At 34.0% G+C, this 17690-nt stretch overlaps 2 protein-coding genes across 3 annotated transcripts; one reads left to right on the top strand and one right to left on the bottom strand.

The window, feature by feature from the left end:
* The first annotated feature begins 7429 nt into the window (after window positions 1-7429).
* Window positions 7430-11850, top strand: LOC111983059 (proline transporter 2). Its single transcript, XM_024014713.2, has 7 exons — window positions 7430-8134; window positions 8797-9021; window positions 9146-9240; window positions 9712-9901; window positions 10528-10652; window positions 11098-11313; window positions 11405-11850. Exons 1-7 carry the CDS (start codon window positions 8029-8031, stop codon window positions 11780-11782), a joined length of 1335 nt encoding a protein of 444 aa, XP_023870481.1. The 5' UTR covers window positions 7430-8028; the 3' UTR covers window positions 11783-11850.
* An 862-nt stretch (window positions 11851-12712) lies between these two features.
* Window positions 12713-17052, bottom strand: LOC111983061 (uncharacterized). 2 transcript variants are annotated; one of them, XM_024014716.2, is made up of 3 exons: window positions 16909-17052; window positions 13758-14006; window positions 12713-12973 (listed from the first exon to the last, which is right to left on the bottom strand). In XM_024014716.2, the coding sequence occupies exon 2, from the start codon at window positions 14000-14002 to the stop codon at window positions 13769-13771; it is 234 nt and encodes a 77-aa protein (XP_023870484.1). In that variant the 5' UTR covers window positions 14003-14006; window positions 16909-17052; the 3' UTR covers window positions 12713-12973; window positions 13758-13768. The 2 variants fall into 2 exon arrangements, with proteins under 2 accessions (XP_023870484.1, XP_023870485.1); XM_024014717.2 differs by having other exon boundaries at window positions 12713-12956.
* Window positions 17053-17690: the final 638 nt, after the last annotated feature.

Raw genomic sequence — 17690 nt, 5'->3', positions numbered from 1 at the left:
AAGGTGCACATAAATGAGAATTAATTGGTTATATAATGTACTAGTCACTAACCCGCGCTATGCGCGTAAAGATTTTATATAAATGTGATACATATATAACATATGCAAAATTAACTTGATTTCTTTTTCTTCTTCTGTTAACTTGATTTCTTTTTAATTGTCCCACATTACTTAAGAGAGTGTGTTGTGTGTAGTATAACTTGCTCTACCCTCCCTTAAAAGTTACCATGACTTTTGAGTAGAGTTGTGGTGTGCCTTTGTGTTAAAACCCCTTTCCTTCCTCCTTGTGTGTGCGTGTGTGTTTGTTTTTCCAAAAAAAAAAAAAATCTATTCATCAAATCCCAATAACTGAGCAAAAGAATATTGCCAAAATCCTATTTGTTAATTCCTTAACCTTCTTGAGCTTCCACACTAACCAAGCAAAGGAAAAAAAAAATAATAATAATAAAAATAAGCACCTAAAATTTAGGAGTATGGATCATCTAGCCAAATTAAGTGTGTTGGAGCATTTTAATATTAAATAATTAAAATGAATAAATGTTATAACATAAATGTAAAGATGTGAGAGTGAATATGGAAGATGAGGAGTTAGTGAAAATGTTTAATCCCACATTGAAAAGGAGAGAGGCTATTTTATTCTTTTTAATTGTAGTGATTAATGGGCTAAAATGTATTGTCTCAGATATTAGGCTAGATACGTGCGCAAGGGAGAAGTGAAGAGTGGATGTATCGAAATTGGAAATGCATCAGCCTCTTGGATTCTCCTACTTGACAGCCCATTCAGAATAATTACCATATCCGTTGGTGAGTAAATGGCCCGAATTAATACTCCATTTTTATTATGGACAATGAAGAGACCAACTCATTAGATTAATATCCAACAATTAATCTTGTAACACCCAATACATCAGAATAATGGACCTAATTAATCAGAATAAATTGGGTAGTAATTTTTGGGGGAGACAAGTTAGAGACGGTATGCACCTGTTACAAAATTGCTTGCTCACTCCCAAGTGCAGGAGATCGTAGCAATATAATTCTCGGAGTACCGAAGTCGAACCACAAGGAGCAGAGTAAATTCAAAGACAATATAATTAAACAGTAATTTTGGTGAAGAAGAAAAATACTTTTGCTTGGTGATTGTTAACAAGAATAATAATAAAAACTGATTTAAATCAATAATGTAAATACTAGGGCATCGGGGTGTTTCCCTATATCGATATGAAATTCTTTGTTGTCTAAGAAAATATATATTTCATAATTGATTGTTCTTATACAATTAAAAACTTATGATTCGGTTGAACCGAGACAATTCAAGAACGCATGATAACCTCGATTAATAATGCGGTTAGAAAAGTTTTCAGAAAAACCCATTCACTTTAAAACATGATTTCTATTTGAAACTATTAGAAATTCCTCTAAACAATAAGAAAAACATGATTGAACTTATTGAAAGCATGGAAGAACTAATACATCAAAAGAAATCTAATTGAACAATCAAATATGTCATTGATAAAATCATAGAAAGAATCACATTGAATATTCATACCGTAGAGAAGAAACATAACCCCTAGCCCTAGCAAAGAGTTTAGGCTGCCATTAGAGAAAGAAAAATACAAGGTTTTCTTTGCCAAAATTCGTTCTCCCCACCTCCCTTCTAAAACCCTAATGTCTAAGTGTCCCAAGAAAATAAAACTTTTCACTATTTAAATTTCCGTCCAGATTTACAGCAGTAACTTGTGAGTTAATTTCGGCCTTCAAAAATTGAGAATTTCGAAAAACTCAAAACTGGAAAGTTGTAGATATTTAAGTCACGGTTCCAACCCATCTGGCCTTGTGTCAATTGGATTTTTGAGGAGAGAGATACGCCCAAAATACTGATCAGTACTCAAATCAGATTTTTCCTTTTCAGATTCTGCCTCTTTGATTTCTTTCCTTATTTGAAGCTTCCAATCATGTTAGATGATCCAAGCACTCCAGCTGTACCTCCTTAGACATTTAGGCATAGTAAATGGCCCGAATTAATACTCCATTTTTATTGTGGACAATGAAGAGACCAACTCATTAGATTAATATCCAACAATTAATCTTGTAACACCCAATACATCAGAATAATGGACCTAATTAATCAGAATAAATTGGGTAGTAATTTTTGGGGGAGACAAGTCAGAGACGGTATGCACCGGTTACAAAGTTTAGCCAACCAAGGGCTTGAATCTCCTTAAAGAGAGCGAGTGCCGCACCTCAGTCCAAATAGTGTTGTGTAATTCCTTTCTTTACATTAATAATATTCAGAAGTATTATTTAGTTTCTCGTTGTGTTATTTCCATTATCATTGTATTTGCACCAACAAAGTGCAAATTTAAAAAATAATTAACTTAAATTATGAATAACATTAATATCCCAAAAGTAGCAAAAATAATAATAAAACTTGAAAATACAACCTTAGACACCTATGCATTCACTTACAACAAAAGTAGTAAAAGTTACAAAGAATGATATGTCAAGCACATATTATTCCCATATCGACACAAACCTTAGGCTAAGAAATCACTTTGCACATCCCCATCATATTTTTTGCAAGCCCATACACAACTTCCTTTCACTCTTCAGAGCATAAGGAATGTATCATCAAACTACATAAACTAATTAGGATGATAGTTTGATATCTACCGGTACCATAACAATGTGCAACTTAAGGCTCTACTTTCTACACCACTTCTGCACCTTCTAAAACTCCAAAAATATCCAACTTCTTAAAATGAAGTCGTTTAATGTAATCTCTTTTAAATTAAATCATTAAAATAATTTTATCAAAAAAATTTTAAATAATAACAAATAATTAGAAGGATAATGATTGTGTGAAAAAAAATTAAAACATTTCAAAACTCAAACTCGAACTCAAACTTTTGCACTCACCAAGGAAAGTCAAATATCGTTAACGCCTTCATTGAGCACTATCTTTGTGAAAATCTCAAACCATGAATCCAAGGTTGAGGCCGATTCTATAATAGCCTAAATAACTGCTGTGTACCTGAAAATACCAAACAAAAAAACTCAATCAACCAAATTAACTCTTGTGCATCTTCAGCTTTGTATCATTCTTACCGTCAAAATTAATGCCTCTAAATTATGTTACTGGCTGGTGTCACATTATGTGCATAAATATACTCTATTCTATAGGATGGAAAGCTAATGCAGTCGAATTTTATTATTTAAAGGTTTTTGACTCTATACTTGAAAGTTATAATGATGAAATTTGAGACCCTAACATCAAAGATAGCAAAAGAGATTCAATCGTGTTCAGGTTGATTGGTGAGAAAACTGAGAGGAAAAAAAACTAATTTAAACATTCCCAAGAAATAAACAAAGGCTTACATAAAACATAACCTACTTACAAAGAAGCAAAACAAAGGCTCACACAATCACATCTTGAATTGTGAACATAAAAAAGCTATAACTGAATGCAAGAACTTAAAGGACTTATTAACACATAGTACCGATGATATGGAGATGTTGGAGTCGGGCTACATATTCCTGGGGACTTAAGAATTGCATTGCCAATGCCTTCTGATGAGGGGAAAAAAAGAAAGAAAAGAACAAAACACAATAAAAACAAATACAATTTGTCTAAATAGATAAGGATTAACATTGCAAAACCTTCAAACCCACATTATAATATAGATGCTAAATTTACCTTGAGCTTGTCATGGTATTGTGCCATGTGATACTAAATTGCTAGCCAGGACAAACTTTCATCTAAAACTAATACTTTGTTTAAGGATTGTCATTGTTCTCATTATATCACATGGCTGCAATAAAGCAAAGTGAACGGGTCTCAAATTTCATCACAATAATTTTATTATTTTGCCGTTTGCCATGTGATTCATTGCTTCTTCACATGGCAAACTTTCATTGGAGAAAAATTGTATCAATATTGCGTTTACTTTGAGCCGCTCGTAGTGTGGTTCAACCGTTCAAGTAGGGTTTGAGAAGGGTAGAGGCGCATGTTTAGGGATTTCTTTTGTTTTATTTATTGAGGAGGGAAGAGAGACTCTAAACAGGAGCCTCTCTCTTTTTTTTCTTAATTCGAACTTCTTCTTCTTCTTCTTTTTTTTTAAAAAAAAAAAAAATGAAGCCAAAATATATATATATCTACTATTACACGAGTTTCAGAGGTTGAATTTAAGTTTAAGTTGGACTTGTTAGAGAGATAGAATTTCACTCATTGTTAAGTTTGGATTAAACAAAAATAATTTTATTTAAATAAAAAGATAATTTTATTTAAATATTGTGTTGACGTGAAAAATTGTGAGAGTTTTAAAAATTTCGGTTTTATATATATACTAGTGTTATGCCCATGCTGTAGGGACTGGATCTGGGCGGTTTTACTGCTGGAAGAATGGACCCAGATCCAAACTGGCCCAATACAATGAATTTGTAGAGAATGAGTTTAAGAACTAGGCTTAGCGCACGGACAACGCCCAATATGATATTCGCCACCATTGAACGAAGACGAACTGAGATTATCTAAGAAAGTCTGTCCTCGGCTCAATCCGAGGAGCTTGGTAGTAGTAGTTATCCCATGAGCATGGTTACCTCCGTCCCCCTTTTTGATCTGTTTTTTTCCATTATATAGTCCTCCTTCAACGACCTTTTTCTTCCACTTGTTGATCATCCATACTTCCCTCTGACAACTCGTCTCATCAGCCACTTTACCAAATCTTCCTGTGAGTTGTAGCAATCAAGGTGGCACTGTTTAAGGGTCATTTCCCCATTAATGCTGCCAGAACATTAGTTATGCGCCTTTAATGTGAATGTGACAATTCCTCCTTAAATTGCTCCTCCACCATACTTCCACGGATGGCCCCCCCTACTTGTCTTTTTCCTGGAGTGCTTAGGGAGGCCGCCTTTGGTGGCATGCTGCCCTTCCTCTCTGTGGTCTCAAATGTTCGAGAACGGGATCATCCTCGGCGATATCCCCTGGCCACTTGGGCTTTCTACACTCATTCTCGGGCGATTCCTCATCCTCGGCGTGGGCCTTGGACTTAATATGAAGTGGGCTGGGATCGTTAGGTTCTCGGGCCCCACACATGCGATGCATGGCTTAATAGAAAAGTATATATAAATTAAACAATTTATTTCAACAATATAATTAAATTACTTGTCTTAAAAAATTAAATTAAAAATTTTGAACTTATAAAGGAGATTTTAACTCTTTGATGGTAACACTACACACAATTAAGGACAAATTTAATACATTGAGATGATGATTATATGAGAATAAAAATGATTACTTTAAGAAAGACAAAATGTTAGAATGGAATAACTAATCATATAATGGATATGCGACAATTTTCGCTAAAGAAAAAATTATTTAAAAAATTATAAGTAGAGTTAATAGAGAATAAAATTATTTAAATAGGAATTGAGCGGTTGTCCTTAAGAGTGAGAATTATATCTGAATTTACCTTATTTTTCCAAAAGGGTAATTGGAAGTTTAGAACAAAAAAATTACCAAAAAAATGAGTCTGACAACATACATAACAATTAGAAAAAGAAAAGGAAAAGAAGCACGATTGAAACTAACTCGGGATTCATGCTGAAAGTCAATAGAGGCTTTGGCCTAAGATTTATTCCTTGTACACTAAATCTCCTCCTGGCTTATGTTAAACAAAATAATACCATAAACACATAAGCTTTTGTTGTGTCTTATTGCATGATTGTACATCTTGTAAAGTTGTTTGATTGCATCCTGGGAAGTTGCTTATCAAAGATGGGCTAGCCAAGCTCCTAGGAGTTCATGCTCTTCTTCAATCTATAATCTGTACATACACTAAATCTCGTGATTGCATGAGTTTGTAAACATATATACATCACCCAAGAGTCTATTCCGTGTATCCAATTTTTTTATTTTTTATTAACTGATATATATAGTAGATAAATATACATTATAGATTACCCATTTATGCTAATTAGGAATTACTATTATACTATAACTCATTCACAATGAAGATTGGTTTTATCTCTAAAAAATTGTTGTTATTTTTATTTAAAAATTAGTTATAAAGCAATAGTTGATAAGAACAAATAAGAAGTTGTTTTTATCTATAAATTTGTGTAAGTATGAAGCTGAAATCTAAATCTAAAAAATAAGTAGTATGTGAAGAGGAAATCCAAAAAAAAAAGGACAGTGTGTGTGAAGAGGGAATCCAAAGAAAAAAAAAGTGAGGTTGCTGTTATTTCTATGTGTAGTAATATAATTTAAGTAAAAAAAATAGTAAAAAATATATTAATAAATAAAAGGGTTAGAATTCTAAATTCGTTTGGTAGTTTAAAATTTTCATTTCTATAATTTCATCAACGTTGTAACTTCTGACTTGTTTTGTCTATAGCTTAATAAGATTGCCATAATTTTTAATAGTAAAATAAGTATATATCTTTTAAGAACCTTAGAAATTATAGGAGAAGAAGATAAGAGCAAGGTATGAACAATAATTATTTAAAAAAAAAAAGTCACGTGCCAAGAGGAAGATTTTGCTGTTGAATACGTTGCTTTTTTTTTTTTTTTTTAATTTTTTTATGGGTATTATGTTTTTTTTTTTTAAATTCTAAAAAAATTTCTGCAATTTGGTGAAACCACTGGGTGCAACCACAGCTTCTAAACTCAACTTTTATTACGTTTTTTTTTTTAATGGGTATTATTTTTTTTTTAAATTCTAATTTTTTTTTTACAATTTGGTGAAACCACTTGGCGCAATCACAGCTTTTAAACCCAACTTTTATTATATAGTATATGATATGATATGAATTATAAACCCGGTTTAAAATACTAATATTACTATTTTTGTGTATGTTCTAATAAGTATTACTGTTTACTTAAAATAAAAAAAAAAGTTGTAAAATTTCTCATTTAACTCATGGTCGGCTAACATTCCACCCCACCTAAATTATATATAAGGGTGGAAAAAGTTGACACTAAAACGTGTAAAATTTCTCATTTAACTCATGGTCGGCTAACATTCCACCCAACCTAAATTATATATAGGGGTGGAAAAAGTTAAGGGACTTTATCCCTCAGCTTTTAAGCCTTCCCTATACGAATGTTTTGTTTTCTTGCAACTGATATGAAAGTAATCTGTATGAAGGAAAATATAATTTTACATAATTAATAACCATTGAAGAAGAAGTTTAGATATAATTCCATTCTCCCATTTCTTTATCTTTTCTTGCAATTCCTTTTATTTTGCAACAAAAAGCAAAAAAGAAAAAGACAGATGACAAGAAGACTCTCAATGCCACACAAATGATATGATACATAACAGTCAAACGAACAAAAGTAACCCAAGACGCAATTACTTCAAACCCATAGATTCTTGGTAACTTCTTGTTGTTTTTTTTAAGGAATCATTGACAGTTAGTACGAAACTTGTTTACAGGGACAAATGCCTCGTAGTTCAACTTGATACTGCTAGTAAAAATCTGTCGGTACCAGTTTTAACTAACCTAAACAATCATACCCACAAAACCAAGACTCCTTTATACTGTTACATAAAAACTATTTCATTAAAAAAAATACAAAAAAGTATCTAACACAAACCAAGTTTTGTCTGAGACTCTGAGCTCTGGATTCGCAACGAGTGCTTCTATGACACGCTGACACGCAAGAAAGAAGAAGCACTAAAAAAGTGTGGTGGCCAATAGGCATGAGAACATGGCATTTACGAATTACAACTATGATTTCTTTCTAAACATACCCGCCTGTTAGATTCTTCGGTTGTAAGTAATTATTGGGGGTCGCCTTTTGTTGTGGGAAGGAATTTGTATTTGATTATTTGCTTTTATGGTACCTGGCCCCGAGACTTTCTCCTATATAAGAGCGAGATATAGCGGCAATTGGATACGCTGGCTTTCACTTCGTGTATTTTTGAAGAAGACGAGGAGGCGGAGGACGAGGAGGTCAGCGTACCTCTCCTGGGACAACCATCATCATCAACAGCAATAACCCAGGAAGAGGAAGTGAATTACATGGATAACAACGCAGGAGCCAATGATGATTCTCGTCCTAGGAAAGTGTACGATGAAGACGAGTTGGACGTGGAGATCCCACAAACCGCTCATCAGATTAGCAAAGGTAATATAGTTTTAACTTTTTGGAGTTTTTGTTTTTGGCATTTTATTGGTTTGTGGAAAATGGGGTTATTGCTTTTTTATTTATTTATTTATGCTGTACAAGACCCCAAAATGTTTGCTTGATTGGGTACTCTAATTGTTTTTTGTGTCAAATGGAATGGATCTATTTGGTTGTGTAAGTTTTGATTGCTAAAAAGATTTGGGCCATTTAGTATTTGAAGTATGTTTGTTCACTACACTTTCTTTTCTTGCTCAATTATGGATTGCCATTGTGGTTCCAGTTCACTCATCTGGCTTATCTGGTAAAGTCGTTTTTTTTATTTTGGGTGATGAAATTAAGAATTTGTACTTGAATCTCACCTACTCAAAAAAGAACTCAATTGGTGTTTTGATGTGATAATAAAGAATAATCATCATGGACATAGGTTCAAATTCTATCATATTGAAAAGAGAGAAGAAGAAATTATGGATTGCCATTGCTCATTGCTGTGTTATTATTAATGCCTCTGAATTTGAAACTCTAAGGAAGGGGATATTCTGTATCAGGGTAATCTTTTAAGTATAAATAATTTCAATTACCATGAGTTAATGATATTAAATTTTATCTTTTTTTGAGCTCATATTTAATTTAATTTTTATTTTTTTTGTGTTTTCAATTTATAGATTCATGGTTTCAAGCGGGTTTCGTCCTGACTACTGGTATCAACAGTGCTTATGTACTGGGATATTCTGGGACTATCATGGTTCCTCTGGGTTGGATATTTGGTATAGTTGGTTTGATAATAGCCACTGCCATATCTTTGTATGCAAATACTCTTATTGCCAAGCTTCATGAATTTGGGGGCAAGAGGCATATCAGATACAGGGACCTTGCAGGACATATATACGGTATGAACAAAGAGAAAAATAACAAAGGAAAATTAAGTGGACCTATTTTCTCAAATACATTGCATTTGCTTTTTGTTTATGGCTTATTTTCTAACTTCGGCTCTATGGGGTCTTATCATGGCAGGTAGGAAAGCTTATTCTCTTACATGGGCACTACAATATGTCAATCTTTTCATGATTAACACTGGTTTTATCATTTTGGCTGGTTCAGCCCTAAAGGTAAGATCAAATCGAATAAATGAGCTTCTTTACTAACAGGATAAGAATATAGGGAAGTTGTTCAATACGTTTGATTATTCTTGCAATTGGAAAAAAGTTAAGTCTTCAGCCTTTATAATAGCACTCTGCATTAAAGGGAGACATGATAAAGATTCTTTTGTGTGTATGTGTGTTTAAAATAAAATAAAAATTTTGTGTCGTAATCAGATGATATTCCAGTATGCTGCCTCATTCTGTTGTCCAATATGGTTTGCATCTGATTGCCACTGAGCTATTTGAATAAGAACAAGCCAGTTTTATGACAACTTGACAAAGCATGAGTGTGTGTTAATTGTTATCAGTTAAGAGCTATTATTAATAAATTGTAACTAGTCCATAGATATAACTTATAAAAAATAAGTCCTTAGATCTGATGATTAAAGCTGTCTGAGTTTTTTTCTAAACCTTTTGATCTGTGCATTTGCCATGCAGGCTGTCTATGTTCTTTTCAGGGATGACCATATCATGAAGCTCCCCTACTTTATTGCCATAGCTGGGTTTGTATGTGCCTTGTTTGCCATATGCATACCCCATTTGTCAGCACTTAGGTTTTGGTTGGGATTTTCAACATTCTTCAGCCTGATTTATATAATCATAGCATTCGTGCTCTCGCTTCAAGATGGTAAGGTCTTGTCTTCGGTGTTTTATTCCAGATAGCGCTTACCATATTGAAGTTTATTCAGATAATGATATGCACTTTGTGCTTTATGTTTCAAGGAACACAATGTACCATATAATTAACATGCTAGTATATAAAGGTTCTTAAGCACTGATAAAATTTTAAAAAAAATAATAATAATAATAATAGACTAGGTCCTTAAGCTGGCATCTGAGCAATTGGTTGGGCCATTAGCTAGCCTGATCTAGGTGGTTTGCAAACCATGGTTTGGGGAGCAACAGTCAACTGGTCCACTTAGGCTAGTAGACAAAGTTGCATTCTCTCCAAAGATAGAATTAACATGTAATTCTTCCAGCTCCTGCAAAATGTGCATGTTTTATTTACATGGTTTTAAGGGATAGGCTAAGTACATGCCCCTCGAATGTCCTTGATAGATTAGCTGGAGTTTCTCTTGTTAAGATTGCTCTTGATTTATTTCCTTGTAAGCTAAATGGTACTTTTCATCTATGTCTTTTTCTCTTCTAGGCCAGTTAAATTTATAATTTTTAGGGTCAAATCTGCATTTGCAATAATAAAATAAATATTTTGGTAGCATCAAATTGGCATCAGTATTCTATGTGTTGTTGTAGGAATCGAAGCACCTGCCAGGGATTATAGCATTCCAGGAACCGCAACTAGCAAAATCTTTACAACAATAGGGGCAGCTGCTAATCTTGTTTTTGCATTCAATACTGGAATGCTTCCAGAGATACAGGTAGGCCAGATTTTTGATGTAAAGGGGAATGTTCTGTCATCTGGTGTGAAACCAATTGTTGATATTCAGAAATAATAGAATTAAAGCTTTTGGTGTACTTCAGCTGGTGTTAATTTATCACTTGCATAATGTTTCCCAAATACATATATCATTTTGGCATTTTGTAGAATGAAAAATTTTACATTTGTTAAAACCTGTTGATCATTTCCAAAGCTGGTCAAGTTGAATGTTCATCTTCAAGTAGCTTAAACTCCTAATTTATATATATATATATATATATGACTCTACTTGGTTTTATAGACAAACCCTCTGATAGGTAAATATCTGTGGTTGCACTTTCCACAACCAAAATAGGCATGCTGTGTGTATCCATTTCTTTCTGTTTTTTATTTTCTGACTCTGCCTTCAAAACTCACCCTCTTTTTCTGCAATATTCTTGAAACAGGCAACAGTGAGGCAGCCTGTTGTTGACAACATGTTAAAAGCTTTGTACTTCCAGTTCACAGCCGGGGTATTACCAATGTATGCTGTTACTTTTGTCGGGTACTGGGCTTATGGATCTTCTACATCATCTTACTTGCTCAACAATGTCACTGGTGCAGTTTGGGTCAAGACGATGGCCAATATTGCTGCCTTCCTGCAAACAGTCATTGCTTTGCATGTACTTGTCTTCATTCCCTACTTTGGCTAATCTGCAATCATTTTCTTGTTGCTTCACTGCCCTAATTTAAGGTTCCTTTTGCTGCTTTCAGATATTTGCAAGTCCAATGTATGAGTATTTGGATACCAAATTTGGGATTAAAGGAAGCGCTTTGTCAGCTCGCAACTTGTCATTCAGAATTTCAGTGAGAGGTGGTTACCTAGCTATTAACACACTGGTTGCAGCTCTTTTGCCATTCCTCGGAGATTTCATGAGCCTCACAGGGGCAATCAGCACATTTCCTTTGACGTTTATCCTTGCAAACCACATGTATCTAGTAGCAAAGAAGACCAAACTCACTTCTTTACAGAAGCTATGGCATTGGCTCAATGTTTGCTTCTTTGGCTGCATGTCTATTGCTGCAGCAATTGCAGCCTTGAGGCTCATTGCAGTAGATTCCAAAACATACAATGTTTTTGCTGATTTATGATTAAGCTTCTTCTCTAGTCGCCTGTCTTCTTTTTTCCCCCACAATTATTATTCGATTCTTGATTGACATCTTGGCATTTTATTAGGCTCAGTGCTTTAAGCATAGAAGGCTATGCATATGATTCTTGTCCTATTTAGGGTACTTTGACCCAGAGATGTATGTACCACATAATCCAGGGTGAAGCATAGTTGAAAAGAATGGGATTTATTTTCGCCGGTGTAAGACGTTGCTTCTATCCACATATACAACCAAATTCAAAGGATGATAAAATTAACTTAAGTAGTCGTATTTTAAATTAGACGTTCTTCTGGGAAAGAAAACTAGGCTCATTGGCCTAGATCCTTCAAGGTATTTTTTTACCGGTGCCTAAAAATTTGTTTAACAAGGTACACTTGGGGAATTTTGAACTTAAAGAAGGGAACTCCGCATCTATTTTAGAAAGTGCCAGGACAATTGTTGAGGCAACTCATTATTTGACACTGTTAAATGGATAGTTTTTTCCTCACCTCAAAACATCAGATTTATTGCAATGAGAAACTTCTAAATTCGTCTCCAAGAAAGATAAGTACCATCAATGAATACCGCTGCCAAATGACAACATACGGTTTGAAAGTAAATTCTTGAGTTATACATAGGGAATTATATTACCACAGAATAAACTAAAGATGCGTTTAGATACCACTTATTTTACTGAAAACTGAAAACAATAAAAAAAATATTTTTCGGATACTGTTCATTAATGAAAATACTGTGCATTTGCCTAATTTCACTGTTCATGGCAAGAGACGCAGGATTAAAAAAAAAAAAAAAACAAACAAACGCATGATCGAATAATTTCTATCCAAACATATACTAAGAGCAAGTGCGGCATTTGAAGTTTATACGTTGGCAACAGTTACCACACACGGTCTAACTATATGTTACTTTGAATGATCGCTTGCAAAAGCTATTTCAATAAAACACAAAAATTGAACAGTAACATTCAATTAAATTCAAAATGTCCTCATTCCCCCCACCTAGATTTGTCATTAAAGCATAAAAACAACCTTAAAATTACTAATCCTTCCTCCCAACCACCCCAAAAGAAAATGAAGCACACAGAACAAAATTCTTCAGCCTTTCAGAAAAACTTTCTTTTTGTGTAGCCCCGCAATCTGGTGTATCTTTATGATATCTGCAATCATTCAGAAACTGAAAATTATACAAATCTCATAGTTAGCATACTCTAATAATCAACAGAAAGAAGGTAATCATAAGATGTCAACACTTTTATAGCAAACAAATTGAAATAGCTTCAAAAGAAAGGGACAAATGGAATGCCAGCCAAGAAAGGTACCAAGTCAAGCTTTCAAAAAAAGAAGAAGAAGAAAGAAAGGAAAATCATCTGTTTCATAATTATTCTGGAGATAGAGGGTATTATTTCATTGCTTACCCCTTTTCTGGAAGGTGAATAGAAACTGCAAGGTTCAGTCAGTGACCTTACACTTTATGATCGACATTGATGTGAGATATATATTTTGACACTGTTTAACAAATTGTATTTTTGCCATATAGCTGTCTATGCTATAAATTGATCCTGAAGGAATATTTCTCATGCTTACATTTGTCTTAAACATCATTCAAACACTACGTCCTAGTCGCACTCACAAATAAAACTAAGCTAAAAAATGTAGAGTTATGCAGAAAAAAATTTGTATATCTTACAGCTCACCAGAGTTTTTTAAAAAAAAAAAAAAAAAAAAAAAACCCACCCAGAGGAAAGCCTAAAGGTCTGGATCATATAACAAGTTTGCTAGTTTTATGAGACATCAATTCTGAATTTCAGGAAATGCCGATTTGTATTTTATTTAATGATTAATATCAAACATAATATATCCTTGTTACTTGAAATCTTCAAGAATAGCCTAATGGTGAAATTTTTTTTCTAGTCATACTTAAATTAATAAAAAGTCAACATTAAAAAGCAAAATCTTACCTTACGTGGTATCATCCAGATACCAACTTTACAACAACAAAGATGGAGTTTAACAGTATGAGAGGTACTCTTAAGTACTGGGTTGCATAAATAAGGCCGATAAGCTGCCCCTTAAATGATTTCGACTTGCCCCCTGAGAATTCTGAGAAGCTCCATCCTCTAGGTGCCAAGAAGCGGTCCTCATTTAATATTGCCAATGCATTTGCAAGAAGTAGAAATCCCTCCAATAATGTCCACAAACCCATTTTCCTGTATGTTGAAGAATTTATTATGTAAAAGCTCAATGGATTTCAACTTAAGGGAATTTTTTTGCCCCACACTTCCTCCCTTTTGTATTTTATAGAAAAAAAAAAGAAACTGCTAGAAGAAGAGCATGTCAAAATATCTTCTAAGCATCAATTGAACATACATGACAGGGAGAAATGAATGCTAACATGATTAGTTTGACAACACGTTCTTAAGTAATACGAATGGATGATGTCCAAGTTGCAAATTGGATACATGAAAGGCCAAGGGAAACTTCAGCACAAAGGTATCGGGATATAGCATTCTGGTCAAGGCTGTCAAGTTGTCACCCTACGCCCCCCATAAATTAGTTTGAATGCATGGTGTAGATATGAGATGATGAGAATCACATACTGGTCAAGGTCACATGAGTGGTTAAGCACGTTTCAGCAATGGGTGTGGAAGAGTTTACAAGTAAGTTTGGCCATTTAAACCATATGAACATGGGTAACTCATGTCTAGTAAGAGTATGTTGCGTGGTCATTCAGTTTCCTAAGCTTTGTGTACTGAGAAACATTACATTTTTTTGGTGTTAGGACCTAACTCATTTATGAATTGAATTAACATGACCTACACACTGTTTGTTTTTCTCAACAATGTTGAGGATAAAAATGAATCCATGTTCATAATCAGAAAATTAATCCAAATCATTAGCAATTAGATGATTAAAAGAAAATGTGACCCATTTCATTTATTCTATGTAGTTGCAGATCATATATACTATTGTGCCCACAAAAACCAAAATGCAGGATTGACAACCCAGTCCTAAACATATACATTATCCCAACAGCAAATGGATCCTTAATAAAAATCAATCTTCCAAAGTTCCATACCCCTTAGCTATGTCTACTAAACTTATGAACAAAATGCTTAGGTGTGGGACTTAGGGCCTGTTTATTTTAGCTTAAAATACCAGCTTATTTTCACCTCTGGCTTATATACAGTTTTTTAACGCTTCACTTTTTCGAAGTATATGTATTTTTATACAATTTATTCAAATAAACCAATGAAAATAAGTTCATCAAAGACACTCATAGTGGAAAACTCAAATTATTGAATTTGATGTTCATTGCATTGTTTCCCAGCAGGTGCATGGCAATATCATGAATGATTTGGTTAAAAATATTACCGGACCGTCTGCCATGCTGGGGGGCGGGGGGGATCTAAGCATGCCTAATCAAGGAAAGGAATAGGTAATGATAATAAAATTAGGAACTTAAAAATTCAAAAATAGGAAAAACCATGCAAATAAGTGAATAACTCGTGGGTCTTGAAAAAGTAGGACAAAGAAATAGGTAAAGATGCCAAGCAACTGTTATATGACATTACAAAAAAAAAAAAAAAAATGCACCATGCCAATTCAGCTGAGTTATTTAGTCATATATTGGTCATTAAGGACATTCCTCGAAAAAATGGTGAAATTGACTTTCATCTACTGTCGATGAAATTATATGGATCTTCAACAGACAAATTATGGTCAACTATATGTATTCTTTTCCAACATTCTGTTCTATCCTAAGTCATACTCTCCGTTACCTCTTAATTGACATCCTTTTTTACTACTACTACTATTGTTATTTTAGATCTTCCTCTACCAATTTTCATTATTTCAACTTGATAGTCTAATTGCTTAACTTTGACTAATCCATCCAATTTAAATTACTCTTCCTCATCTTTTCATCAATAGAGGGCCGCCACCCTTATCTTTAAGCGAATTTTCTCATTTTGAATTCTATCTTTCCTTATATTGTATGTTCACTTATCTTATCCATCCTAACCTTCTCTTTCAACTACACTCATTTTATGAACAAACTAACATACATCATATCAAGTAATTTTTAGCATCATCACCTTCACCACCACTCCTCCAACCCCTACCAAAAAATAAGAAAAAGGGAAACCCACTTACAGAATCTTAGATATAATCCCCCCACAACAGCAAAATTATACTTATACCCACAATGCAATAAGGAAAATCAAGAGAAACCCATCAAAGAAAACCCCTTCAACATGCCCATTTTAGAGAATTTCACCCCCAAACCAACAAAAAGTAAATGCATATCATCACTAATAAATTAACAGAAGCTACAATATCCAATTCCATTAACTATGTCAGAAAATACGCATATTAATCCAGAATGCTCCAATAGAATAGTATTTCAACAACAACCCATTTGTGAGAGACACAAATGTGAGCCAAAAATGCACAAGAAACCCCAAAAGAAAATAATGGAAATCGAAATCTCAAAATTTACGAAGCTAGAAAAATTTGATAAATCTGGAATTTATAGGATTTACGTCAGAATGAAGGAAAAAAAAAAAAAAATCTGCCACTCAAACTAACATACATCATATCAAGTAATTTTTAGCATCATCACCTTCACCACCACTCCTCCAACCCCTACCAAAAAATAAGAAAAAGGGAAACCCACTTACAGAATCTTAGATATAATCCCCCCACAACAGCAAAATTATACTTATACCCACAATGCAATAAGGAAAATCAAGAGAAACCCATCAAAGAAAACCCCTTCAACATGCCCATTTTAGAGAATTTCACCCCCAAACCAACAAAAAGTAAATGCATATCATCACTAATAAATTAACAGAAGCTACAATATCCAATTCCATTAACTATGTCAGAAAATACGCATATTAATCCAGAATGCTCCAATAGAATAGTATTTCAACAACAACCCATTTGTGAGAGACACAAATGTGAGCCAAAAATGCACAAGAAACCCCAAAAGAAAATAATGGAAATCGAAATCTCAAAATTTACGAAGCTAGAAAAATTTGATAAATCTGGAATTTATAGGATTTACGTCAGAATGAAGGAAAAAAAAAAAAAAAATCTGCCACTGACCTGGTGGTTGGAACCTGATCTCTGAAAAGGTTTGGTAATGGGGAAAGGAATCGAAATCGGAGGCTGGAGCAAAGGGCTTCACCGAAACGAGAATGGAGAGCAGAACGGTGCGTTTCTTTTGTGCAACGTAAACTTTTAGGGAGTTTCCTCCCATTTTAATACGATGGGAAACACGTGGCAAGTAACAAATCTAACGGTAGAAAATAAAACACGTCACAAAATATTTTTTATTCTTAATTGCCCGCACCTTTCCGTCGATTGAAACACATGAACTTTTATTGATGGTGGGATTTATCTGTGAATTCCCCCATGCCTGAAACTCAAATCAAATCTGATCCAATTCTCCAAAACCACCATCTAAAAAAAAAAATAAATAAATAAATAAAAAAAAAGCACTATCAACCCATCAACAACCCATATTCGCAAATCTAGAGAAACTAAACCCACATTTAAAAAACCCAGCCTCTGCCGTCGAACCAAACGGCCCAACTTATCTAGTTTCGCTAGCCTCGACGCTCTAGCCACAACACTCACCGCCACATCAATCCCAACTGCCACAGTTTCTTGGGTGTGTCCCTCGCAGTCGCAACGAAAAATTTCCAACATATTTTGAACTGAACACCTCTGATGCTTAGACCATGAGAGTGCTCCCGAGAGAAAGAGGAAAAGAAGGATTGAGAGAATGACATGGCATATTTTTAGCCTTTAGATTGTTTATCTGCACGTGTCTTTCATCTATATTGAAATAGAGAGAATGGGAGAGTTTTAAACGTGAGGAGAGC

The sequence above is a fragment of the Quercus suber genome, unplaced genomic scaffold, assembly GCF_002906115.3.
Source record: "Quercus suber isolate HL8 unplaced genomic scaffold, Cork oak 2.0 scaffold_221, whole genome shotgun sequence".
In the NCBI taxonomy this organism is placed as follows: Eukaryota; Viridiplantae; Streptophyta; class Magnoliopsida; order Fagales; family Fagaceae; genus Quercus; species Quercus suber.
Note: the sequence above shows the minus strand (reverse complement) of the source record. Positions and strands in the feature narration are given on the sequence as shown.